The sequence below is a fragment of the Giraffa tippelskirchi genome, chromosome 6 (assembly GCF_054371585.1).
Source record: "Giraffa tippelskirchi isolate mGirTip1 chromosome 6, T2T-mGirTip1v1.2.pri, whole genome shotgun sequence".
NCBI lineage: Eukaryota > Metazoa > Chordata > Mammalia > Artiodactyla > Giraffidae > Giraffa > Giraffa tippelskirchi.
The window spans coordinates 47,094,440-47,118,605 of record NC_137280.1 but is presented as its reverse complement, the minus strand read 5'-3'; the positions used below and the strand labels follow the sequence as shown (position 1 = coordinate 47,118,605).

The 24,166-nt window shown below is 36.9% G+C and overlaps 1 protein-coding gene across 2 annotated transcripts; it reads right to left on the bottom strand.

Annotated features, from left to right (window-relative positions):
* Nucleotides 1-352: 352 nt before the first annotated feature.
* On the bottom strand, nucleotides 353-24,133 carry VCPIP1 (valosin containing protein interacting protein 1). 2 transcript variants are annotated; one of them, XM_081503200.1, is made up of 4 exons: nucleotides 21,167-24,133; nucleotides 11,497-11,583; nucleotides 2,408-2,556; nucleotides 353-2,133 (listed from the first exon to the last, which is right to left on the bottom strand). In XM_081503200.1, the coding sequence occupies exons 1-4, from the start codon at nucleotides 23,877-23,879 to the stop codon at nucleotides 2,101-2,103; spliced, it is 2,982 nt and encodes a 993-aa protein (XP_081359326.1). In that variant the 5' UTR covers nucleotides 23,880-24,133; the 3' UTR covers nucleotides 353-2,100. The 2 variants fall into 2 exon arrangements, with proteins under 2 accessions (XP_081359326.1, XP_081359325.1); XM_081503199.1 differs by having other exon boundaries at nucleotides 353-2,556.
* Between the last annotated feature and the right edge of the window lie 33 nt (nucleotides 24,134-24,166).

The following is a 24,166-nucleotide window of genomic DNA, read 5'->3' as shown; positions in this document are numbered from 1 at the left end:
TAAATTTAGAAGAAGAATGGAGATAAAATGTGATTTTAAACAGGTTATGTGATAAAACTAACTCAAATGTGTATCTTGCTCAGATATCACCTGCAAAGTGTCTAGAGTCTCCATTCTTTCCCTATTTAAAATGGAGTAGTTCGTTTAATAAGTCGATTCAGGCAGAGATATTTTCATAGAAAGAAACCAAAACCTCCCTTATTTGGAAACACAAGTACTGTCTATATTCCTTATGAGTTAACAGACTGAGATTTTCAAACACCCAATAATATACTTTCTGATGTACATTTTCTTAAAATGCAAACGGTCCTGCATCTATCACACGGGCAAACAGAGACAGCCAGGCTTTGAATGCTCTAGATAAGAGATTGTATTAGTATACATTTTGTCTTTCATCCATTTAAATTCAACTTAATCTCAGTGAACAGAGGAAAAAGATGGATTAACGTGTACATTTCAGAATACAGATTTGCAGAATAGGATAAAATAGTGCGATGCCAACCTCAGGATAAACATTCTTTAAGGAGTAAACATGAAAGCTGCTTCTTGAGGAAACAGGCACTAAAGGTTTGATGAATACACTATTCAAGCAAATGCCCAGTTGATCAGGGTATGATGCAGTCAAATTTGTATCCAAATCCAAGTGAGGCTAACAAATGAAGAAAATCTAATGGATTCTAAGGGGAAAAAAAGGAAACATTTTTGGTTCAGAGGGGCTCAAAGACATTTAGCATATACAAGCTTAAATACCATTGATCAAAATTGTAGAACAATGTAACCCATTCATAAAGATAAATTCTTATTTATAAATTCTCTGTGAATCTGACAAACTCTGAAAATTAGAGATTAACTACTGCTACCATTATTGTTTTTATTATTTTTCTACCACACTTTGCAATCAACTTTTCTGCAAGATTAAGGAACAAAAATTTGGTGGTACTTGACCAGGCCAGGATTCAAAATAATGGTAACATATTATCAACACCAGAGCACACAATTGGCTGTGTTGGCTCAGAAAGCAACATTACTGAATCACATTGACTTTATCATTCTAGACTAGATACTTTCCCCCAAGCTTGCTCAAATCAGCAAAATGTTACATATCATTACACTACATTCTCAAGATATTTTCACCAAGAATACATATCTCTATGAATGTGTTTACGTTCACAGAAATGTCAGGATCCGTGTCTAACATATCCTTTATGAATTTCAAGATACAATTTAGTTCAGATAACCTTCAAATTCACATAAATCCTTTGACACACTAATAAGTATGTGGAATGGTTATCCTGATGACATCAACATTAGCAAAATCTTATTTTCCCCCAGTTCTAGCTTTTTCAGAAAGCAAACAGATACAGCAAGAGAATCTTCATGTTTGCAACGTTAAGACTTTCATGGAATTAAAATTACAAAGAACTTCCAATGAACCACATATATGGAAGTAACTCATTTTAGCAGATCTAATAACTATTTTACAGGAATTCAGAGCCAGCCTGGGCAGCAGTATATTAAAAGCTATTGCCAATCACACACTTGCTATCATGCACTGAATAACAAGATATAATCTTTGAATTATATACGTACAAGATTTTTTAATGACTAATCAAGTTATGTGGCCCAGCCAACAAATATTACATATTCACAATAAACATTCTGCCTTTATTAGCCTCTAATTAAATCAAGAGTGATCCATTGGCTCAGTTGTGTTCGTCATTTCAGCATCTTGACTATCCATCTCTTCCGGCTCCTCCACAGAACTTCCCTTTTGTGCTTCTGAACTTGCAGTGAATGCTGCTTCCAGTGCCTCTGCCACACAGCCGTCAGCTGTTTCTATATTCAAATTTTCAGCGTCACCAGTTAGAGGAAAAGATTCAGTTAAGCCGGTCTGAAGACTCCCAGACTTCACAGAAGAACTCACAGCTTCCACTTTCCTTTGAGGAGGATCAGATGGTGACTGCTCTGTACTTTGATCCCGCAAGTGCTTGTCCATCGACGCCTGAATAGAAGACACCATTTCCTGCAATTTTTTCCGCTGGGCCTCAACCATATCGGGATCAAGCTGCCTGCTGTCTCTCATTGTAACTACTCCAGGAGCTATTCGAATAAGCTCACTGTTACTAGGAGCAGCTGTGAATACAGAAGGCTCTGTTTTAACGGAACTACTACTAAAGTCTGTCCCTGTCATATGCTTCCTTACAACTGGAGTCTCCCTGGCTCTTGGGTCAAAGTGTGGGGTACTGGATGCAGTTCCTAGAGAATGCCCTTTCCCCTGAAAGGCTGTTACATTGTGAAGCTGCTCGGATTTCTTTTTCACTACTCCACCACTACCTAGTTTTAATAACCCATGTGAGGGGCTTGATTCCCTACTTCTTGTAGTAGCCTCTGCTCGAACCTGACTTACAGCCTCTTTAACTAAATCTTCAACATCAGGACCAATGGGAAAATGTCCTGCAGCGTCCACACACAACTCCAGTCTATCTTCAGAAGCATTATAGACAAAGGTTTTGCCAGGTAGATGTGGGAAAGTACAATGCTTGCCATCAGCCATACCTTAAGAAAGGAAAAAGAATTTAACACATTAAAATCTTACTTTAAAGGTGGAGTAAAGCCAATTATAATTGAAAGAGTAAATCTCCAATAGCAATTTACAGGTAACACCTTTCAAAACGAAATTAATTAGCAAATAATTTACTATACTTATTAACAGAATTTAATACATTACAAAAAAAAAGAAATATCACTATAAACCTTAAAGTAGTTCCCCAGAGGGTTTGAAAAATATATATCATTAACCTATTACAAAGTTAGGAAAGTTAGTCTTGAAACAAACAGCTGAGTTTAATAAAAAAAAAACACTAGCAATAGTGTTAGTAAAGCATTTGCTTCTAGTAAAGCAATAAGAAAATTGACTTTCATTTAATAAAATTCAAATTATAAACTTTAAAAATTCCTATAAGGGCAAAGTGTTATATACACATGTTGCATAATACTGACTTAAAAATCATAGTAACTCTATTAAATTACAGAATACCAGAATAAAAAGTTTCCTCTGTGTGTATATATGTATTTTTCACAAATCTAAAAAGTATGTACTTTCAAAATAAGATATTCCATAATTAAAGTAGTCGATATGGGGGCACATTTAGGAAAGTTAACATTAAGGCTTAAGTATAATTGTAAGACTTAAGTATAACTGCAAGAATTGACAACTGGTCACAATAAATTAATAATATCTTCTTCAACTCCTTTGAAATAGCTGTATTTCATGTTACAACTCGTATTCTTCTCTGGCAGATGAGAACCACCAAAATAAGAGTGAGTTGTCGATGCTCCTCAAATGGCCCAGTGTGATATCCTTTCTCATAGTCAACTGATGCAGCAGTAGAGGGTAAGAACTTTAAAGCAGGCTTCCCTTCATTTTCCAGCTGAAGCGTTTGGTCTCACTATGTGGTATTTCAAACGTTTACACTTTTTCCAGCCTGGGCATAAAAAAACCTGCATGTGTGTTTTAAGCTATCCAATATCTTTTTACATGTTAAGTTTGTACACTGTAAGTATACTCCAAATATGCAAAAATCAGGGTTTTCAAATTTTATGAAACCATAGATTTTTCTATGTTTAAAAAAGTGAAATAGAGAATTTATAATAATATATGGGTATGTTTATGTTTATAGCAAAATATAAAGGCAAAAGCAAACTAGTTTAAAATGAAGGAGACTGTTAGCAAGTACTATGGAAATTCAGAGAGGGGAAGGATGAGTGATATGAGGGGAAGGATGAGTGATATCTGGAACGCTTTGTGGGCATTAGGTAGTCTTAGAAGTATTAACAATAGTTTCTTCCTTTCTGAAAAAAGCTACAGAATAAGAGTAAGTTCAAATAAACATTCATTTTGGTGGTAAGTTAAAGATCCAACAAGAATTTCCTCTTAGCAGAACAACATTTTTGGCAGAGAGAACTGACAAAAATAGATGGACAAACTTTAAAATCAGAGATGTCTAGATCGTACCTTTCAGAGTACAACCCTGAAATCAGTTTTACCTTCTACCAATCCCCTACCTCAGAGATCTGTAAACCATGGCCCAGAAAACAAAGGTAGCAAAGAAGAAAGACTTTTGAATTTTAAGGCCAGGGGTTCCCCGAGGCAAAGGTTTTACACAATTATTTCAACAGATAACAGCTAATGAGTCTCACTATGTGCCAGGAACTAAAGTAGACCCTGAAGATTAAAAAATAAAATATAGTCCTTAGGAGATGGATATAAATAGATAATTATAACACAATCAGGTAAGTGTAACAATGACAGTACTTAATTCACTAATTACTTGAGGATTCTATAACTCATGCAAAGCACATACCACAGTGCCTAATATACATCAGGCAGTCAATAGTTTTAATTTCCCTTGGATCAAAAAGTTTTGTAATTGCTTCCAGGTTTCTACTGTGAAGCTTTCCCTTGGCTATTCCTGGAGAGAATCATAGCCCCAACACATTTATCACAATATTACTTAACAATGAAACAATGGAAACAATCTAAGCTTTCAACAAGAAGAGAGGGGTTAAGAGAACTGCAGTCTATCTACCTAACAAAAGAAATATGCAGCTACTAATACTGATATAAATAAGTAACCTATGATGCCTTAGATACACAGTAAAATATGCATGATGATAAAATAGCAGGAAAGTACTGCAATTACAATCATGCCAAAAAATGTATGTATAAGAGGAATATTTAGCAATTTTAGGTCATGTTCCCCATTTCTATACTTTCTAGACTTCTTACACTGTTAAAAAACTTTAAAATATGTATCAAAAAATCAATGCAAATACTGTGTTGTGATTAAACATAATCATTTAAGCTTTACATAACTTACGTAGTCCTCTGAATTTTAAGAATCAAGGTATATTAAAATTCCTATATCATACATATATCAACAATTCCATTGGACATATATACCAACAGACATGTATAATAATATTTATAGCTACATTCTTTCTTACATCAAAAAACTGGAGACTACCTAAAGTGATCAGAACGGATGAATTATATTAAAATGATAATAGAATACTGTGCAGCAGTGAAAATGAACAAACTAGTTGAGACCATGAATTTGAATGAATCTGAAAAAAAGAGCTGCATAAGAGAAAGTCACAGAGAATGTACACAGCATAATTCCATTTTTGTAAAGTCCAAACAAAACACTAAACACTGTAAGGTTAGATACCTATAAAAGTATTAAAACTAAATTTGCCATTCATCTCTGCATTTACCTCTGTATAAACTCTGCAAGGAAACTTACTATGGTTTAAGCAAATTACTTTAAAAACACCTTTCCAAACATAAAGACTAGGAATATTAAAAGCTGATTTGTTATATTAGGCAATATGTCTGTTCAAACATAGATACAACCATCTATTTGTTAAAAGTGGATTTAAAAGTAAGAGATTTATGCTCTTTTCCAGCTTTTCGAGGGTAGGGGTGTATGTTTCGGGGGTGAGGAGGGCATGATACACTTTGAGTCTTTGCTCACGGGATGAGGATAATGATCTGCCAAATGAATCTGTCCTAAAAATACAGATAACATTTTACAAATATCAGATGAAATTATATTTGAAAGGTAAAATAATTTTCTGATGGTGGCCCATTTCAAATGGCTATGTGATAGTCAAAAAAATTTTAAATAATTCTGCAAATTACAGCTGGGATTAGCTAAGTAATTATTAGGTACCAGGCCATTGGCTAACTGCTTTATGTGCACAACCTCATTTCATCCTAGTAACAATCCCGAGATTATCACACCCACTATACAAACAAAGACACTGAGGCTTAGAAATCACACTGGACTAAGCAGTAGAGACAAAATTTGACATTAGATGTTCTTACTCCAGAGCTCTAAACTACCTCCTAATAAGAATAAACACCACAGGTAACATTTGAAAAATATAATGACTCTACTGACATCTAACCCACACACAATTCACCCATTTTTAAGTGTATAGTTGAATGTTTTTTTTAGTATATTCAGAGTTGTGTAACCATCACCACAATCACTTTTAGAATATTTTCATCATCCCAGAAAGAAACCCTGAACGCATTAGCAGTCCCTCCCATTTCCTTCCCTGATCCCATTCCTGGATCCAGGTAACCATTGACATATTCTCTAGGTTGGTCTATTCTGTCATTTATATGACTTTTTGTGTAAGTGAAATAATATAGTATATGGCCTTTTGTTTCTGGCTTGTTTCATGTAGCATATTTTTAAGGTTCATCCATGTAGACTGAACCAATACTTCATTCTTTCTATTGCCAAGTAATATTTCCTTGTATATATATGCCATATTTTACTCATCTAATCATCAGCTGACAGACATTTGCATGCTTTCCACTTCTGACTTTTATGAATAATGCTATTATGAACCTTGGTATGCCAGTTTTGTGTGGACAGTGTTCATTTCTCTCAGGTACACACGTGAAAGTGAATTGCTGGGTTGTACAGTAACCCCATCTTAAATCTTTTGAAGAAACTGCCTGACTTTTTTCCCCAAGCAACTATATACCATTTTACATTTCCACCACAATTTCCTTGCCAATAGTTCTTATTATCTGTCTTTCTGATCACAGCCTTACTAGTGAGTGTAAAGTACTACCTCATTGTGGTTTTGATTTGCAATTCCCTATGGTTAATGATGTTGAGCATCAGTTCATGTACTTATTGGCCATTTGTATATTTTCTCTGAATAATGTCTATTCAGAGTCTTTGCCCATTTTTAATCAGGTTGCGTGTCTTTTTACTGCTCAGTTCTTCATATTTTGGATACAAATCTATTACCTGATAGACAATATTCAAAATCTTCTCTCACTCTGTGGGTTATTTCACTTTCCTGTTGGTGTTCTTTGCAGCACAAAACTTTGCTTTTTATTTATCTACTTTTTTCTTTTGTTGCTTGTACTTTTGGTGTCATATCTAAGATTTTGCCTAATCCAAAAGCAAGATGCTTTATGCCTCTGTCTTCTTCCAAGAGCTTTCTAGTTTTAGCACTTATACTCAAGTTTTTTTACACATTTTGAGTTAATTTTGTATTTGGTGTGAGGCAGAGGTCAAACTTCATTCCTTTACATGTGGACATTCAGCTCTCTCAGCACCATTTATTGATAAAACTATTCTTTCCCCCATTAAATTGTCTTAGCATTACAGCTAACATTTTTAAAATAATTTCAAACTGAAAACAAAAAACTATTTAGAAAACAATCAAGAGAATCATCCTCACACCACCCACCACAACCCTCCTACACACAAAAAACAACTGAGGGGAGTTAGTTTCAGTTCTGTGAAAGACACTGCATACGGACCCCAATTACTGGGATCCTTATGATCAATTACAATTAAATAATAACTTAAAAAAAATATTAACTGGTATCAATATATTTCAAAAGGTAGAAAGATGTGACAGCTGAAAAGTTAAAAAGAAAAGGATGCCAGAAAAAAAGAGGGGAGGAAGGGGGATGCTCAGAGAGAAATCTATAGCTTTAAATGCTTATAGTAGAAAAAAAATTTTATAATCAATAATCTAAGCTTCTACCTAAATAAGCTTGGAAGTACAAATTAAATCCAAAACAAGCATAAGGAAGGAAAAGTTATACATTAACAGCACAAGTCAATGAAAATGAAATCAGGAAAATACAGAGAAAACCTATGAAACCAAACCTGTTTCTTTAAAAAGATCAATAAACTGATAAATCATTAGCTGGACTGGTCAGCAAAACAAGAAAGGCAGAAACTGCCAATATCAGAAATGGCAGAGCTATAGGCTTTACAGACATTAAAAAGACAGTAAGGCAGTATTATAAAAAACTTCATGCCAATAAGACTGCTAACTTAGATGAAATGGACAGAATTCTTGAAAGGCGAAACTAACAAAGCTTACTCAAGAAAGGGATTAACCTGAAGAGCACTTTATTAAAGAAATTAAATTCACAGTTAAAAACTGTCCTATAAAGAAAACTCCGAGAACAGATGGGTTCACTGGTTAATTCTACCATTTAAGAAAAAAAATAATATCAAAGCTATAACACTTCCCAACTCCATTTTCTGAAGCCAACATTACCCTGATTAGTCATTACAAGAAAACAAGAAAACGAGATGGTTAGATGCCATCACCGACTCGATGGACATGAGTTTGAGCAAGCTCCGGGAGTTGGTGATGGACAGGGAACCCTGGCGTGCTGCAGTCCATGGGGTTGCAAAGAGTTGGACACAACTGAGCAACTGAACTGAACTGACAAGAAAACCATATACCATTATGCCTCATGAATATGCTCACAAAAACACTCAACAAAATACTTGCAGTTGGAATCCAGAATGTGATGTTGGTTCAACATTCAAAAATAAATCAATGTAATTCACACTATCACCAAACTAAAAGAAAAGCCTTAAAATATTATTTCAATAGATGCAGGGAAAGAGCATCTGATAATATTCAACATCCATTCACAATACTAAGAAATCATCAATAAACTGATAAGGGCATTTCTGAAAAACCTACAGGTTTGAATGCTTTCCCCCTTAGACCAGGAACAAGGCAAGAATATCCACTCTCAACCCAAAATACAGTAATCAAGACTGTGGTATTGGTGGAAGGAGAGACATACAGATCCACAAAATAAAAAAGAGATCCTAGAAATAGACTCACGTGAATAAGGTCAACTGATTGCTTTAAAAGTAACTTTACTGATTATATGCTGTATATAATTCACCTTTTTCAAGTGTCTAATTCATGGTCAATTGATTTTTGATACAAGTATCCAATAATTCAGTGTATAAAGTATACCTTTTCCAACAAATGGTGCTGGAGCAACTACTGGATATATACACACACAAACAAAATGAACTTTATCTCATACCTTACAACATATTAAAAAAATCAATTCAAAATGGATCATATACCTACATTTAAAATTAAAACTATAAAACTCCTATCTATAAGAAAATACAGAAGAAAATTTCTGTGACTTTGGATTAGGCAAAGATTCAAAGACACAAAAAGTATGAATCACAAAAGACTGTTAAATTGGTTATCAAAATTATAAACCTTTGATATTCAAAAGATAATGGTGAGAGAATGAAAAGACAGGTTATAAACTGGGAGAAATATATCCAAAATATCTATCTGATTAATGATGTGTGCCCAGAATATCTAAAGAGCTCTCAAAACTCAATTTAAAAAAAATTCAAACCAATTTTAAAATGGGCCAAAAAATAATAACAAGACACAAATAAGCACAGGCTTCCCTGGTGGCTCAGAGGGTAAAGAATCCACCTGCAACGTGGAAGACCTGGGTTCGGAAGATCCCCTGAAGGACGGCATGGCAACCTACTCCACTATTCTTGCCTGGAGAATAATCCCCATAGGGTTGCAAAGAGTCAGACATGACGGAGTGACTAAGCACAGTACAGTACAAGTAAGTATACAAAAAGATGCTCAGTATCATCAGTTATTAGAGAAATGCAAATTAAAACCATTATGAGAGAATAATATAAATCTATTAGAATAGTTTTAAAAATAAACACCAATACTACCAAGTGCTGAAGGAATACAAAATGATCCAGTCACTTTGGAAAATTATCTGGAAGTTTCTTATAAAGATGAGCATATACTTACCACATGACTCAGCAATCCCACTCCTAGGTATTTAGTATTTACCAAAGAAAACTGAAAACATCTGTTCACACAAAGACCTGTACACAAATGTTATAGTGGCTTTCTTCACAGAAGCCCAAAACTAAAAACAAACTAAATGTCCTTCAACTGGTCAGAGTATTTATATACATACAATGGAATACTACTCAGCAATAAAAAAATAAACAAAAATGAATAACCTATTAATACATGCAACGAGACACATGAATCTCAAGCATTACATTAAAAATTGAAATTGACAAAAATTTTTTGTAAAGAGGCAGGATGATAAATATTTTAGGTTTTGTAGACCATATAGTCTTTGTCACAACTATTCAACTCTGCCAATGCACTGTAAAAGCAGTCCTATGTAAGCATAAGAGTGGCTGTGTTTTGGTAAAACTTTATATACAGTGAGCCTGAAATAGCCCACAGGCAGTAGTCTGCCAACCCCCATGTTCAAGCAAAGAGCCAGACACAAAAGATTAAACTATATGGCCCGATTTATATGGTGATATGAAAGAGAAAAACATATAGAGACAGAAATCAAATCAGTGGGTGTCAGGGCCTAGGGATAGCGGTAAGGGATTAATTAGAAGAGCACAAGGCAACTTTTTGGAATGGTGGAAATACCCTATATGTTGAGTGTAGTAGTGGTTACATAACTGTATATGTTTGTCAAAATTCACATGCTTGTATACCTAAAAAGGATGAATTTTATTATATGCAAATCATGTTTCAATTATCTTGTCAAAGAAAGGAAGGGAGGGAGGGAGGAAAGAAGCAAGCCAACTAGCCATTTTCTGGTCCCTGATTCAATAAATCAAAAGAAAAAAACATTTTTTTGAAACAATCAAAAATCAAGAAAATTTAAATACCGCCTGGTGATATTTTTAAAATTATTGTTCATATCTTTTAGATGTGATAATGGTATTAAGGTTAAAAAAAAAAACAGTTCTTACTTTTAGAAATACATACTGAAGTCTTACAGATGAAATTATGTCTGAGATTTATTTTAAAACAGTCCATTTGAGAGGGGATGGATAAAAATGTACTGATAATTACTGAACCTGGGTGGTAGGTAAATAGGGGTTCATTACATTATTCTTGCTACTTTTGTATGTGCGAACATTTCTACAACAGCCAAATTGGGCTTTGTTTTTTTAACAAGGAAAAAAAAGTACATGAGAAAGAAAAACCATAAAATATAGATTATGCACTTGGTCTAAAGAGGTCAGGTAGGTAAAAAAGTGAGAAAGCCAGACTGATAAAAGTCAGAAGCCAAAAGCATTCACATTAAGTCTTTGAAAAAACATATGGTATCTAAGCATACATCCTAGCAATCTCTCTCTTAACACCTTAAAACTCTGAAGATAACAGTTACACACTTGCACATATCTTTATAAACAACACATACACAATGTGAAAAGAAGTTAAATGTAAAGTGAATGATTTCCTAGACTCCAGAAAATACTGAAGTATATAGTAATCACAGTCCAACACAACAACAATAAAACGCTGTATTATCTGGTTCTGGGATGGACACTAGCACTATAAACAAACAGGCCTCTAATTTCACAATTTAAATGAGAAAATATGAAAAAGAAAGTGATAGATTTTTAGTAATATTATAGCAGAAAACATAGTTGACCATATCAGGATAATAATCCATTCTAACTAGGCAGACTGATAATAAATATATAGCCTAATATTGGAAATCATTTTAGAAGAATATTATCTGAATTTTCTTAAAACCTTATAATAGATTGAGTGGAGATATTATCCAAGAATAAAGTCAGAAAGCAACTATACCCATGGTTTTCTTCATAATATTGTAGAATACGCCACCCTGCTGGAACATGTGAGGAAGACCTTTTGCATAAGACCATACATCTTCTCCTGTAAAATAAAAAGATACAGTATTAGCAGAAAACCAGAGTTCAACCCAGGCTTGCTTTAATATGGATGAGCCTCAAACAGAGATTGTAAGGCAGATATTCTATAAATGAGCAATGCAGTCTAGTATAATATACCATCTAGGGAGCAATGTGGAATGAGGGACTATGGCCCCTCTAAATGCGACAGCCATTGCCAAGTGCTGTCACAGAAGAATATAGGCCCAATGGTTCAAGAACAAATGGCATTTTAAGAGAAGCCAGAAATCCAAATTTCTAATGTCAATTCTCCCAGTTTTTAAACACAGGAACTAATTCAAAAATGTCTTTAAAACTGCATGAGTCAATACTGGGCATATTAAACAAAATATACATGAAGACTCAATCCAGTTCAAAGTAAACTAGTATGCAACTATGGACTAGAACAACAGAAAAGGTTATAGAAAGATATTTATGTTTTTAAAGTAGAATATAAAAAATATATTCTATATTTATGTTAAAACTAATAAAAGCAGATGGAAAGGGCTAGGGAGTAAAGTAAATAGGTAGGCTGAAGATAAGTAATTAACGTATTTTGTTGTTCCAAAGTTGACTTTTTAAAATAGAAATTTAGGGGGGGAAATGATGAGATTTAGAATAAATATCAGTAGCCCACAAAACAGCCACAAGCAAACCACCATTTCACAGAAACCTATTTTTCAAGAACACCCTTTGACAGTGCCTATTATCAATAAGTTTCAAATAAAAAGTTAAGAATGATAACCGCTATCCATAAAGTTAACAAAGAATAGAAGGAACATAAAAGTTATTTTGGTTTGTGGAATATGGTTTTGTGTGTGTGTGTGTGTGGTTTCATTATTTTCTAATCTGATAAAGTATATGTACTGCTTTTATACACAAGAGTTTTTAAAGTTGATTTCTACTAGAAGACGATACTGTTGGATCCGAGCTTTGAATGGAGGTTATGATGATGTGAGTTAAGCACTCTGTACCTATAATCTCTCAGAGCTCTAACCCCTTCCCACATTCATAAACAGGAATATGAATCTGCATGGCAGTTGGCGGGAAGTATAAAGTGTACAACAAAGCCTAAAGTATATAAAAAGCCTCAGCACTTAGCCTTTCAGTTAATTAGAATATTTACTTCATTCACATAAACACTTCATTCACTAATGATACAGTGCAATATATAAGGGTGAACACAGAAGTTTAATTTAAAATTGTCAATATTAATAAGAACCCCCAAATATAGAATGTTAACAACTCTGGCAGAAGTTCTGACTGCTGAATTCATCATTGAACTTTACTTGGATTATTTCTCTGATGGTAACCTTTCATTTGGTTAATATCAATGTTATCTTAAATGTACTTAGTATTTTATAAAATACTCTAGGATATCAATTGTCAAATATTCTAAAATATCAAAGCATATCAAAAAATTATATGGTAGCACTAAATTATTTGGTCAGAATCTAAATAGGTGCCAAAATAATAAACTGCTCACAACTGACCACCCAAACACTAGTAAGAAAAATGATGTTAGTACTATTTTATGAACCCGATGATTCCTTACTTAAGCAGGCAGAACTCTAAAGAAAGAATTCTACTGAAGTGCTTATCAACCCTGTGTTTTCGTCATCTCCCTAAGGATTCTTTTTAGACATTATTTTCCTAATCTGCCTTCCTAATAACATTTGAATACTACAGACACACTGTTTACCTGGTTATGTATTATGTGTGTATTTTACACTTGTTTCATCAGAGTAAGATTTATTTTATCCTCCCCCAAGAACCAAGTTTCACCCCCTTCAGACTATATGGCCCCAGTAAGTATGCATACTCGATTGCTTTAAGGAAAGGATAGATACCATCTAAATTCCTCCCAGATGGCTCAAGTGGTAAAGAATCTCCCTGAAATGCAGGAGCCTCAGGAGCTGCTGGTTCAATCCTTGTGTCAGGAAGATCCCCTGGAGGAGGAAATGGCAACCTGCTCCAGTATTCTTGCCTGGAAAATTCCACTGACAGAGAAGCCTGGTGGGCTACAGTCCATGGGGGCACAAAAGAGTCAGACACGACTTAGCGACTAAACAACAACCACCACTCAGCTCTGAGCAGGCATCTCACATGGCTTCGTTTTCTCCTCACAGCTGAGCCCTATCTCACAGAAGAGACAAGCTCAGAGAGTGTAAATCATTCTCCCAAGATCAAATAGCCATTAAGTGGCAAAGCCTGGATTTGAATACTGGGTACATTCTACAGCTTATACCCTTTCCACGGTTACTAAACCTCTACTAAAGGTCAAATCATGTTAGAACAAATTTGGCATAACTATCAACACACTCTCTTCTTATAGAAACCCGTGGCATCAACGACTGATTGGAAGAAAAAAAAAGGCAAATTGTTTCCTTTGGTGTTAATATATACACTTCCACTGAAGTCATGTTTGTTGTAGAAGAACCAAGGAAAGGGATTAGAGATCAGAAAGCAGAACTGTGACACAGCATAAGTCTCCCATCAGTCACAGACAGTTCTCCATCCCTTCTAGAACTACCCTGGTTTAGGCCTGTCTCCTGCCTGAAGGGCTGCCACTGCCTCATCCTTGGTTTTCACTCTAATCTTCTTCTCCCCAAGTCCCTCCTTCACACAGCCTTCAGAGTTAAACCTTTAATGGTCCCCCCATACGATAAGGTAAAAGGCCTAGTCCCTTTTCATGGCATATAAGTCAGCCTAAGATTCCTTGTCCTCGCTCTCGCCTCACATCTCTCATTAAATCTTAACTTGATTTCTACAAAGCAAACCACCAAACTGCTCCAGTTCCCCAAAGGCCAATAATAGCTATGCATTCTTTAAAACTCAACTTAGGTGTCACTTCGTCTAGGATTCTTCAGCCGCGGGTAGGGAAGTTGCTTCCTTGCTGCTCCTATGTGTATGAACACCACAGCCCTGATCAGAGGCAGGTTGCCTCAGTTAACTTTTCTGTTTCCCTTTCTATACCAGAAGCTTTTCAGAGTCAGGAAAAGGTCAGTGGCCTATTTGACTTTCTACTTCCAGGACCTGGCACAATGTTGCCGAGATAGGAGCACTCAGAATTCATGTAATGAATAAATAGTATAAATGAGGCTTTTTCTTTTAATAATGTCTGAGAGGAGTCCATGAAAAACTTAGCTGAAGCACTATAATGGCAACTGTTCTATAATGCTATATGGATAAAATGTTAACTAATGATACTATCTGTATATCTCTTCATGAATTTAATAAAATCATAGCAAAAACAAAGGTAAAGACTTTTAGGCATAAACTTGGAGTTAAAAAATAAACAAATCACAGTAATGTAACATGTATCATGGTGACCACAGTTAATGATAACTGTATTTGAAAACTGCTAAAAGAATAATCTTTAAAAAGAAAAGGGGGGGTAGAATTACTTTCTACCATTTCACTGGAAAGCAATTTCTTAGAAAAGAGAACTAGTTTGGCAAAGTATCTAACAAATGTTAATTCATATTCTTCTGACAGCCTCCACTTAATTTTAATTCAGCTGCTTCTTCATAGTACAACAGTAAAATACTTACATTGAATATACTGTGCATAATTGTACAAAAATACAACCATAGAAAACCTCTGTTCATACCCTGCCTTCCTCGAATCCTTCCTAATAGTCTTCAATTCTCCTACCTGACAGTAGTTATTATATACAGCAGTGATAGGATGGATGATTTTCCCTTTGGTTGTCTAATTTTCTTCCTCTTTAAAAAGATATAAAATTTTAAAGGATGTTAAAATAAATTATTTTTTAAATATGACTGTTTTTCTAGATTTTAGACAAAAATCAGTTAATCACCAACAACAAAATAATGAGGCTAAAAGTGAGTTTAAAAGGTCATCATTCCAATTTTCTAACTTCAGATATTTAAAAAGGCAATTTGAAGTTTCTACTTGGCAATTTATAAAGTAAGATTTTAAAATCTAACATATATGTGAAATATAGTTATTAAAAAAAGAAAAACAAAATCAATTTTGAAATATTATTTAGAGTCCCCCCTCCCCAAATACCTAATTCTGAACTCAAGTACCTATTACCATAAAATAAACTGACCAAAATCTACATTTAAACTAGGAATATGGGGCTGTTTCTACTAGAAAGAATTCTAAAGGTGTTCATTAGCTGAAAAAATTGTTGCCATCTCTCTACTCTTTCTGCAGATTCTGCCATCTAAAATTGTATCTACCTTGAAAGAAAAGTTAAAGTGAAGTCGCTCAGTCCTGTCCGACTCTTTGCGACCCCATGGACTACAGCTGACCAGGCTCCTCCATCCGTGGGATTTTCCAGGCAAGAATACTGGAGGGGATTGGCATTTCCTTCTCCAGGGGATCTTCCTGACCCAGTGATCGAACCCGGGTCTCTCACAGGCAGATGCTTTACCACCTGAGCCACCATCTACCTTACCAACTGTCAAAACCATTTCTAAGAAAGGCATGCTTGTTTCTCTCCTCATACTCAGTCCCTTATGCATCTCTCAGTGTAATCATCAGCATTAAAAGATAATATTTATCACACACACACATGCACACAAACCTAACTGTGTGGAAATGTGTACACAAACATACAGAGTCTGATTCTCATTGGAGCCTGGTGGGCTGCCATCTATGGGGTTGCACAGAGTCAGACACAACTGATGCGACTTAGCAGCAGCAGCTACAACATCAAGAAGTACTATGAAATTATGAAATACTGTGTAAAAAAATTAAAAAAAAACTGTGATTTAAACTTGTATATTAAAAACTCATGCCATTCTTTCAGCAAGATAGAAAGTAAAGTTTCTCAAGTGTTTAAGAGAACTATTGTATTCTACTCCCTACATACTTGAGTTCTTTGAATTTTTAAAAGTAATATTATCTTATAATTGAAAAAATATGAAGGAAAAAAGAAATAGAATCATGTTTAACTTAATCTTCAAAGTATATTATAAAATCACCATTTATAATATACATATTTACCTTAAGATACATCTATATGCATTCCTTTTATTCAATTTTATAACTGTTCCTCCATTAGAAATATGCTGTTTATAAATCAATTAGAAAAGTTATCTGATAGTATGTTAAGAATAATAGATGCATTAAGTACTATCTAGATTTGAAAGTGTCCTTCACCTAATATTTGAAGAAAAAATTCAAGAACCAATAATGATATTCAGACTCCAGGTCATTTTAAAAATAAGTGTCTGAATACCATGTGCGATTCTGAAAATACCCAAGGCAGCTACAACATCTGGAGAAGGCAATGGCAACCCACTCCAGTACTCTTGCCTGGAAAATCCCATGGACGGAGGAGCCTGGTAGGCTGCAGTCCATGGGGTCGCTAGAAGTTGGACACAACTGAGCAACTTCACTTTCACTTTTCACTTTCATGCATTGGAGAAGGAAATGGCAACCCACTCCAGTGTTCTTGCCTGGAGAATCCCAGGGACGGGGGAGCCTGGTGGGCTGCCATCAATGGGGTTGCACAGAGTTGGACACAACTGACGTGACTTAGCAGCAGCAGCAGCAGCAGCAGCAGCAGCTACAACATCAAGAAGTACTATGAAATTATGAAATACTGTGTAAAAAAATTAAAAAAAAACCTGTGTAATTTAAACCTGTATATTAAAAACTCATGCCATTCTTTCAGGAAGATAGAAAGTAAAGTTTCTCAACTCCTGAAAGGATGCTAACCTTTGCAGTAAAGTGGAGTAAATATCACAAGTAGCTTAATTCCATCAAAGCAACTCTGACAACATATGTATAAAACTCTCATAAAACTGACCAACTGTTTTTCACAAATCTGTCTTTATCTTTTGAAAAAGAAAGTAATGAAAAGCTTCGTGGAATATAATACTAAGAAAAAATAAATTAGTCTAGTATTTACAGTGGATGATGTACTATCTATCATATCTACAACAAAAAGCTGGCCTATAAGAAAATTTAATTACATATTTTGCAAAGCCAGAGTTAGAGTCACTCACATATTGTATAAATAATGAAGAGAACAGTGTAAAAACTGTTTAATAACGTCCAAGTGGTCTGGATAAAGCAGATTAAAATCTGTGAAATATTATAGGTAAGAACACTGTTATTTCATTTTTAACTAACATCATTAGATTCAAAGTGACAAGTTCCATGAATTGAGCAAAAGACTGATGCACTCACTGTCTTGATACAAATAATAGATATAAATTCTATTTAATAAATATCCTACTTAAAAAAACAATAGAAAGAAAAACCACATGTCTCTGGCTATCAAGAAGTCAGCCTATTTAATGAGGATACACAATCATTATACATACACACACATATATATCTTATATCTTTATAGCTTTCATCAACAGGTCTCCAGCTTCCTTTTTCTCTATACATAAAAATTATAAATGAAAGCTATAAAAGTATGGGAAGTCCTCAGTTGAGACCCTGCAGATAAATTTATGGAAGGCAAGGATCATGTGTGATTTATCTTTGTATCTACAGCAGTCTCTAGCTCATAGCAGACATTTTGCTGAAAGAATCTGCATCATTCATTCAACAAGCATGTACTTAGCACCTAGTAAGTGGCAGGGCCAGAACTAGGTGATAGGGTAGTAAGTAAACCAACATATAAAATCAGGAAAACTTGTAACAGGTGCTATGAGGGAAATGAACAGGGTGCCATAACAGAGGGAACCTACTTGGAGTGGCTTAGCAAAGTTCTCTGAAACGCTTACCCCTGGGTAAGGTGGTCAGGAGAAAACCTCTTTAAGAAAGTGGTATCAAAGCCTTAACCTAAATGAGAAGGAGCCAGCTATTCGAACAGCAGAAAGCTTGATGAGCTATTTGCTAAACTAACACACCAGCAGCTCAGCTCACGTTTGGTAATTCACAATTTCTGCACTTTGAAATTTACAATTTTCTTAGTAAACCCTGTCATTTCCCATTTTCCAGCCCTCTCCAATCTAAACATCAAGAGTTCCCAGCACTCATTCACATAAGGTTGTGTGTACTTACTTAGCTATCCCCATATTGAGTTTTTTTTTACAAACATAGCACTTTTAAGAAAATCTTCCCAGGAATTTTCTGGCAGTAATGTGGTTAGGACTCTGCTTCCACTGCCGAGGGCATAAGTTCAATCCCTGGTTGGGGAACTAAGATTCCATAAGCCCCACAGCATGGCCAAAAAAAGAGAGTATCTTCTACATAATTCAAATACAGTTATGAGAAAATTAGAGGTAGAAAACTAATGCTTACAGAGGCACTAATATACAGGCCAGGCACTGTCTTTGTACTTTAAAGCAGAAAGTCAAGTAACAACACCATAAAATTAGCAAAGCACCCTGCTTAAATTCTGTGTCAGGAGTAGAAGTGGGAGATTTAAAGAAATGTGTGGGTTTTTAAGGGCAGCAACATAAATGTCAGAGGTGGAAAGAGAAAAGATCATTAACAAGAAGACATCATCTTAGTCAATTTCTTGCAGTCCACAGTCCAATACTCAGACATTAAGGTCCAGAAACCTCAATTCAAACTCAAAAAGTGACTAACTGTAAACAAGAATTATATTTTACTAATTTTCATTATGAAATAGCAATATATTATTACGCTGGTCAGAATTTTAGACTACTGATCATAATCTCACCGGTGCCACTGCATTTTTAATCTCCATGGAGACCACAACCTCCAAATGAATATCATCTTCACCTCACTGTCACCTCCACATCAATACTTAGATCAGGAAGCTAAATGAGTGATTAGACTAGAAGCTTGATGACTATGGAATCGGTAAAGGGATACAGATTTTTCAGCCAGGCCATGGTGAGGACTGATCAAATAGTCCTGCCCCTCAACAGAGATTACCTTTCAGTTACCAGAATTTTCATGAGCCCCAGTTGACACATCTTTCTCCTTTGTACAGCACTGTATAGACAGTGCCAAATTCTGCTTTTCAACTGTTTTTCAGTGTTCAATGCTGACCATCCATTCCATTTCTGCTGACACAGCCTTTCTTTAGCTATGTTAATGTCATCTATTTAATTCAATCAAAAAACTTTCCAAAGTGCCTACTACCTGCCAGGCACTATACAAGGTGCTGAGCATCCAAGGCTGGATATGAGCCACATCCTCTTTCATTGAGGAAGACCTCTTTTCCTGACCAATCTCTGACCTGGAGATTACCGGTTTATTAAAACGTGCCTTCAGCATACATCTAAGTTTATCCATTCTGTGCTGGTATTATTTAATTTACAGAGTTCTGGGAGTACATTACTGTTACCTAAGTATCAACTACAAGGGGTAATCCTCTGTATAGGAGGCAACTGAAGACCAGAGCAGTTAAGCAGCTTGCCTGAAACCACTAAGTTAACAAGTACTGAAGCCAGAATTCAAATTGTAGGACTTTGACTCCAGAAATCACAATCTTTTCCTTTACTCCACACAGTCTCCAAGAAACTAAAAACTCTTAAGACAGAAAAACGTAAAGTGTCCCTAGTAAGTACATTTCTTGACATATCCCCCCAATAATTACGTCTGACAAAATAAAGTCAGCAATATTAAGTTATAAATTTGCGTAGATAGATCTCCTATCAACTAGGCCCCCAAACTTAAGCCAGAAATAAATTATCTTCATTTTGGAAAGTCAAGGCCCAATTCACTGACATTTAGTACTCTTACAAAACACAATCAAAACCTAGATCACTTTTTTACTTGAAAGATCTCATCTCAGCAAAAATAAGGCCCCTCTAATATGTAATATATTTCAGTTTTACTTCTATTTTAAGCCTCAATATAGCATACTAACAGTAATTTAAAAACAAAGATTAGCCAATAAAAATAGTGTAAAAAGTACACCATTGGATCATTTCCCAAATCATTTAAAGCTTTAAATCACCTATTTGGTTGACAATATATTTTCCTTTAATTTGTGTTGAATTATTTAAAAGAAATGCTTCTTAAGCAATCTCATTAATATCTACCTGTTTATTATGTTTTTCATGAGTTATAATAGTTCATTATAACTGATGGCAAAGAGTCACTGAGCAAATTACTTAAAAGACAAATCCTGATGTACAAATAAGAAAAAGCTGATGAATTGGGAAAGGGAGAACAGGAAATGGATGAGAGATTATTAGATGGGAGTGCAGTGAGCTTGTAACCCAGAAACTGCAATTCATCAAACAGGAAGTCCTGAAATCACATGACACGCAGGAAAATGAAATTTAAAAATAAATGACCAGGGACAAGGTGTGCACGCTCAATAGAGCCAAGGGGGTAAAAAATGAAAAAGGCTGTAAATGGATCCATTACAATACGATTTTTTAAAAATGACAAGCAATACATTATACTTAAATCATCTGGTGACAGTAAGGGACTACTTTCACTTTCTTAGCTATGTTTTCCCAGTATTTACTCAATAGAGAATCACACTAACGTCTATCCACTGTCAAAAAACGAAAGAAAAGAATTTTCTTCTAAAAATATATAATCAGTTTTTACACTGACCAGATTTTTTTCCACAAAGACATGAGAAAAACTTAGTATATTACATTCACAGTTATGAAACACCATCTGAATTAAGCTGATCTTACCCATTAACGTTGCTAAAAGACACAAGGAGTACATTTCTTTGTCAGCTTGCTCCTGAAGCTCCTTAGATGACAGTCTGCCGGTGACAGCACTGTCTTCTGGTTTCACAGTGTGGGCTGAGTGGGCAGCAGCAGACTGACCCCCTTCAGCTTTACTTTTCAGAATCTCGATTGTGATTCTGTCACCATGCTGTAAAGGAACTGGCTCCTTTTCCATTCCTGCCTGGGGTGGCATTAACTCTTTAGGAGGAAAGCCGTATCGAATACACTGTAAATATGGTGGAATGTTGAATTCTCTAGCTATGCTTTCCTGAAGTTCAAAAAAGGTTGTTGAAGACTTAAGTGTAACCATGGACTGCCGTCCGTCATTAGTTGTGATTCGGATCTTTTTCTCCTTAGAAGTGGTTGGCGAATAGGGAGCCTTGGTAGGGGTGGCAGGTGCAGAGGATGGGCCATCACGAACAGTACTAGGAGAAACAGTCCTGGGCTGCCCCTTCTGTTCTTGTTTTAACTTCTCTGTTTTCCGTTTCTGCATTACAGAAGCCTGTTCCGTAATATTCTGTTGAATAGTTCTTTCAGTTTTACTCATGTTTAACTCCTCCTTGTGCAAAGTTTTCGCTTTCTGTCCAGTAAGAATAATTTTAGTTGGGAGCGGGGACTCCGACTCTTGTCCTTGTACATCTCCAAATCTTTGGGCATGAGCACCATCTATATTTACAGGAGTATAATCATCAGGATTCTTTTTGGCAGTCTGATGCAATATAGTGTGAACAACTTTCTGAACTAAGATTTCACTCCCGAATTCACCTGGAAAGTGCTTGGTAACAAGTTTCATCGCAACATCATACACATTGCTATTCAAAGATGCATCGCTTTCATACTGGAACCAATACACTGTTTCTCTGACCACTCTTCCACCCCATTCCAAAGTAATAGGAAAAGCTTCTGGTAGATTGTCATACTCTTTCCCATCCCAAAAATGTTTGAATCCACAACCACATTTGCCACCAGTGGACCTGGAATTAGTTCTGTCCCCATCCAAATACACAATAGATCCATCTCCTCTGACTCTTCGCACAGATGTGCCATGGCACCAATTACAAGCTGTCAGGTTACTCAAGCCATAGTCTGGTACCAGGACATCTTTCACTGAATCATATGAGCAAACCAAATTGTTCAAGGGAAAGCTATAATTTTTGTCAGGCCTCAGCTGTCCATGAGTACTTTTTGCCAAGTTATACAGTTTCCCTCCTGGAGCCAACCATTCTGGAGGAACATGAAGTTCAGAAAGGGCACCACAGAGCAAACATTTGTGAAGGCGATTATCCATTACTGCTTTTTTAGCAGCTGCTGTGACTTCTTCAGGTTGAACTCCTATCACCCCGGTCCTCCTGTAGAAATACTGATGGACATCAGCCACCAAACTAGGATGGATACCGTGCTTGTCCATAAAGACTTCTTCCATAGCAGCAACAAGCCGAAGTAAGTATTTATCCTGCAAACTTCTGTCTCCTCCAATAACGCAACCACCATCCTCCTCAAGTTTGATGTACTTCTTAATGAGGTCCTGAGGCACACCCCATGCTTTAGGAAGCAAATTCATAGGCAGTTTTGGCAAAGCAGCCCCTTTTATGCCTACTAAGGGGATATAATGGTTTCTACCAGAGCTACTCCAAGCGATACAGATTGGTTTGTTCAAATGACCATCTCTGCCGGTGCATTTCTCTGCAGGGATGAGCCCTGGCAGAAAGGTGGCTGAATAATCACCAGAGCTTCTCATGCCACTGAGCGAATCTAACAAAATAATAGGGCGATGAAGCACATTGGCGAGGCCAAATATGTGGATGTTCCGCAGGCCCAAGGGAACCCCCTCAGGCGGTACAAACAAAGGGTCACACTCGTTGATAATGTCCTCCCACTCAGCGGCATCAATGAAGTCATGGAACAGCGCTTGATACCGGGCCAGGTGCTGCTGGAAGTGCTGTTTAAGATTCTCTCTCAAGGCATGCCAGAAGAGCTCCCGGCCCACTAGGGCCCGGGACACAGCATGCACCAGGCAGTGCCCGTCCCCGTCCACATGCACGGGAATGAGGCATTCCTGACTTTTATTGGCCCGCTTGATGTCCTCGAGGGTGTCATGCAAATACAGGAGGCTTCCGGAGCGGTCCTTGCCGTAGCCCACCGTGTTGACATGCTCCGGTTCGATGAGGAAGGCGCGGTCACCCAGCAAAGCGCAATCGAACAGCTCGCCCTGGTTCATGTCCCGGAGCAGCTTAGCCCGGCCAGTCTGTTTGTCCATTCCGTAGCGAGCTAATATGGGCGACAGCAGTTTGCAGTGGTAGTTGGAAAGGCCCATCACCTTTACCAGTTCCGTGTTCTTCTTGGGTGCCCCCGTCACCCCGAGAAGCGCATTCCGCAGCAGGTTGTGAAGCACTACGTCCGGGTCGGTCACCTCCTCCACCCCCAGCAGCTGTTGCTGCTCGTGCCGCTGTCCGCACTCGGTACACTCGATGCTGACGGAACCGGAGGCTGGGAAGAACAGACGCGCCTGGCACTTCGGATCCGGGCAGCTCCCGGAGAGGATTCTCCGGTCTCTCCGCTTCGAGAGCCCCCCCGGAGTCGCCGCCGCCGCCGCCGCCAGGGACGGCGGAGTCTGCGGAGCCTCTGGGGGAGGCGGCGGCGGCGGCAGCGGAGGCGGCGGCGGCGGCTGAGACATAGCTCTCGGCTCTCGAGTCTCGCTCCGCGTCCCAAGCGACCCTCAAAGGCTCATAACCCAGACCCCCCCCCGGCCCGACTCGGTCTCGTCCAGGCCCAGGGCGAATCACTTTCCTTTCCCTACCAGCTCCTCCTCCTCCTAAGCGAAGGCGGAAGCGCCGGACGTTGTTTCTCTTCTTACTTCTCCACTGCCGTAGCCGTTGCCCCGAACGTAACGGCCACCACCCTACCCCGCACTCACACTCCCTCACTCTCGCTCTCTCTCCCTCAGACACACAGACATACACG

What these genes read in the sequence shown, in the direction of transcription:
- VCPIP1 (XM_081503199.1), bottom strand. Translation starts at nt 23,879, where the DNA reads ATGTCTCAGCCGCCGCCGCCGCCTCCGCTGCCGCCGCCGCCGCCTCCC. An exon ending in TCTTTTAGCAACGTTAATGG is followed by an intron (nt 11,584 to 21,166) that starts GTAAGATCAGCT and finishes TTTATTTTACAG; the next exon opens with GAGAAGATGTATGGTCTTAT. An exon ending in TATTATGAAGAAAACCATGG is followed by an intron (nt 2,557 to 11,496) that starts GTATAGTTGCTT and finishes TCCTTTCTTAAG; the next exon opens with GTATGGCTGATGGCAAGCAT.